This window comes from Nannobrachium achirus (genome assembly GCF_963921795.1).
Source record: "Nannobrachium achirus genome assembly, chromosome: 24".
NCBI lineage: Eukaryota > Metazoa > Chordata > Actinopteri > Myctophiformes > Myctophidae > Nannobrachium > Nannobrachium achirus.
In genome coordinates this window covers 12,006,713-12,009,818 of record NC_137831.1, presented here as the reverse complement: position 1 = coordinate 12,009,818, position 3,106 = coordinate 12,006,713, and the positions used below count along the sequence as shown (strand labels likewise).

The 3,106-nt window shown below is 49.8% G+C and overlaps 1 protein-coding gene across 1 annotated transcript; it reads right to left on the bottom strand.

Moving 5' to 3' along the window:
• Window positions 1-1,348: 1,348 nt before the first annotated feature.
• LOC308280588 (aspartate aminotransferase, cytoplasmic-like) lies at window positions 1,349-2,584 on the bottom strand (the record flags this gene model as incomplete). The annotated part of the gene is made up of 1 exon (XM_080720918.1): window positions 1,349-2,584. One exon carries the CDS (start codon window positions 2,582-2,584, stop codon window positions 1,349-1,351), a length of 1,236 nt encoding a protein of 411 aa, XP_080577044.1.
• Window positions 2,585-3,106: the final 522 nt, after the last annotated feature.

The following is a 3,106-nucleotide window of genomic DNA, read 5'->3' as shown; positions in this document are numbered from 1 at the left end:
AAAAGAGAGATTAGAGTAGACGTCTCCTCGGGACCCAAACAGCAGATCTACAAGCTCTCAACCCTGGCAGAAGAAAAGAAAAAAATCAAACCTCGGTTCGAAGTGAAGCGGTGAATTTTAATTCTATGTGTTCTAGAGCTATGAAATCTGTGTTCTAGATCTATACATTTTGTGTTCTAGATCTATACTTTCTATGTGTTTTAGTTCTATATTTTTATGAATTCTTAATGAATGAATGATTTTGTCTGGAGGGCCAAATTGTCATGTGAAGCTTGACCAATCCTCAATACTGCATGCACGGGACATGACACGGACACGGGACTCCTTGGAAGCCTATGGGACAGACTGTACGGGACAGACAAAGCCACTCCGTGGAAGCGGCTTTCACCACTTCAAAAACCTTGCAGATGGTTGTCCTTGGCCTATATCAATTTGATGGTAGGTACAAGAAAATGTTTGAGAACCACTGCCCTATAGCAATGTATCACATTTTGAGGTTGAGAGTCGTCAACCCGAGTCCCCAAACTGTGGAATAAACTCCCTGTCGCACTTAGAACAGGAGACTCACTCCCTAGCTTCTGCCATGGCCTGAAGACTCACCTCTTCAGACTCCACCTATAGGCCCATAGCACTTACCGTAGCACTCGCCTACCCTCAATGACCTTTCATGAAAGATAGATAGCATTTTTATGTTTTTTTTGAGCGGTGCAAACCGCTCCTATAAGTGGCTGTGCGTGTGTCCGTAGCCTTTTTCCTCAGCGTTTTGCCATAGTAAAATGTGTGTGAGTAGCATCATGTTTGTCTAGTGATGTCATATGTCGTATGTCTGTAGCCTTTTTCCTCAGCGTTTTGCCATAGTAAAATGTGTGTGTGTAGCATAGCCTGTACATCCTAGACTTAAATCCTAGTCTGAAGATGTTATGCAAGCATGACCACCGCTCACTTCATATTGGATGTGATTTGTTACTGATTAGGTGCTTGGTCTACCTATGTTATTTTTCTAGATTGACATTGCTATGCATTTGATGTACTGATGTTGATGTATTGATGTATTACCAGCTTATTCTATTGATGTATATTACCTGCTTATTGTAAGTCGCTCTGGATAAGAGCATCTGCTAAGTGCCTAGATTGTAAACTGTAATTGTAAATTGTCACTGAATACACGTGGGTGACTGTCTGTGACAGTCTACTTGCTCACTTCGCGTTGCGCGGCATTGTGAGCATACAGCTCTGCTATTTTCACAATAGAACCATGTTCTATGTAATGCCTCAAATCTTGAGGCATGCTAAAATAAAATATGATTATTTCAGGGGTCGCGGCCTGAAAAGGTTGAGAACCACTGTTCTACTGGACCTTGGTGACGGCCTCGTGGATGGACTGGGCTACGTAGTCGATGTTCTTGGAGGTCAGGCCACACATGTTGATGCGACCGTTGGCCATGAGGTACACGTGCCTCTCCTTGACCATGTACTCCACCTGCTTGGGATTAAGCCCGGTGAAGCTGAACATGCCAGTCTGCCGGGTGATGTGGTCCCAGGTCCCAGGGGTCCCCAGGCCCTGCAGCAAGGACTTCAACCTATCCCTCATCAGCAGAACTCTGTCAGCCATGGTCTTCACGTTGTCTTTCCATTCGGCGAAGAGCTCAGGGCAGTTGAGGGTCTTGCTGACGACGCGTGCACCCTGGGATGGAGGGGTGGACCAGGTGGCTCTGACGATCTTCTCCATCTGGGACAGGATACGGGTCAGGTTCTCCTGGTCCTTGGCAACCACCATCAGGTTCCCCACTCTCTCGTTGTAAAGGCCAAAGTTCTTAGAGAATGACTGGGCAACAAAAAGCTCAAAGCCCTGAGACACGAAGTAACGAACGGCCCAAGCATCCTTATCCAGACTGCCAGAGGCAAAGCCCTGATAGGCCGAGTCAAAGAACACGAACAGATTCCTCCTCTTCATAATGTCTGAGATCTTCTTCCACTGATCCGGGGTGGGGTCTGTTCCCGTTGGGTTGTGGGCGCAGGCGTGAAGGACAAACACGGAACGTTCCGGAGCGGTCTCCAGGTCAATCAGAAGACCGGCGAGGTCCAGACCTCTGTTGGCTGCGTCCCAGTAATGGTAGGGCCTGATGTCTTTGAAGCCAGCGTCGGCAAACACGTCGTTGTGGTTCTCCCAGGTGGGCGCCGAGACATAAACGGGCGTTTCCGTATTGTCGACGCCGTTGTACCAGCGACGCAGGAACTCTGCCCCGATCCTCAGGGCGCCGGTCCCTCCCAACGCCTGGACTCCTCCTACCCTGTTGTCCTTAATGGCAGCGCTGTCCTCTCCCAGGGCCACCGTGGAGGACGCAGAGCGGAACTCGGGCAGGCCCAGGATGGGCAGGTACTCGTGGTCCAGGCTGTCGTCCTCCACGATCAGCCTCTCCACCTTCTTCACCACCGGCAGCACCCAGGGCAGGCAGTCATCGGTACGGTACGCTCCGACTCCCAGGTTCACCTTCTGTGGGTGAGGGTCTTCTCTGAAGTCAGCCGTCAGCTTGAAGGCGGCCACGGCGGATGAGGCCTGGGGAACCTCGCTGAATATGGACATGCTTGTGACGGAAAGGAGACACTGAGACAGACGGTGGCTGCAGAGACGGTTTCCAGGAGACTGAGAGCCAGGGGCGATACGTTATCTATCTATCTATAAAATAGGGAAATCTACGTCTGTGTGTGTGTGTGTGTGTGTGTGTCTGCGCCTGACGTCATCCAATGGGAAAACCCTTGAGAAAACACAGGTTGACGTCATCAATCGGGTGATGGCGTCATCATCACCATAAAAGACAATGAGGGACCAGCATTCTTGGTGACGTCACCATCAATAAGTGCGACCTGATCGTAAAGGGTGATGTCATAATATTGAGGCATACAGTATGTAAGGGCCATGAGAGGGGCCGTCTATGCCCGTAGCATAGCATATGCCAGATGGGCATAGATGGGCATAAACGGGCATGTGTCTGATAAGCTTGAGCATGGGTCTTCAACAGGGGGTCCGGGACCCCTAGGGGGTCCTCAGAGTTACTACAGGGGGTCCTCCAAATCTTTGGGTGATAGAAAGTTTTTTTTTTAACCA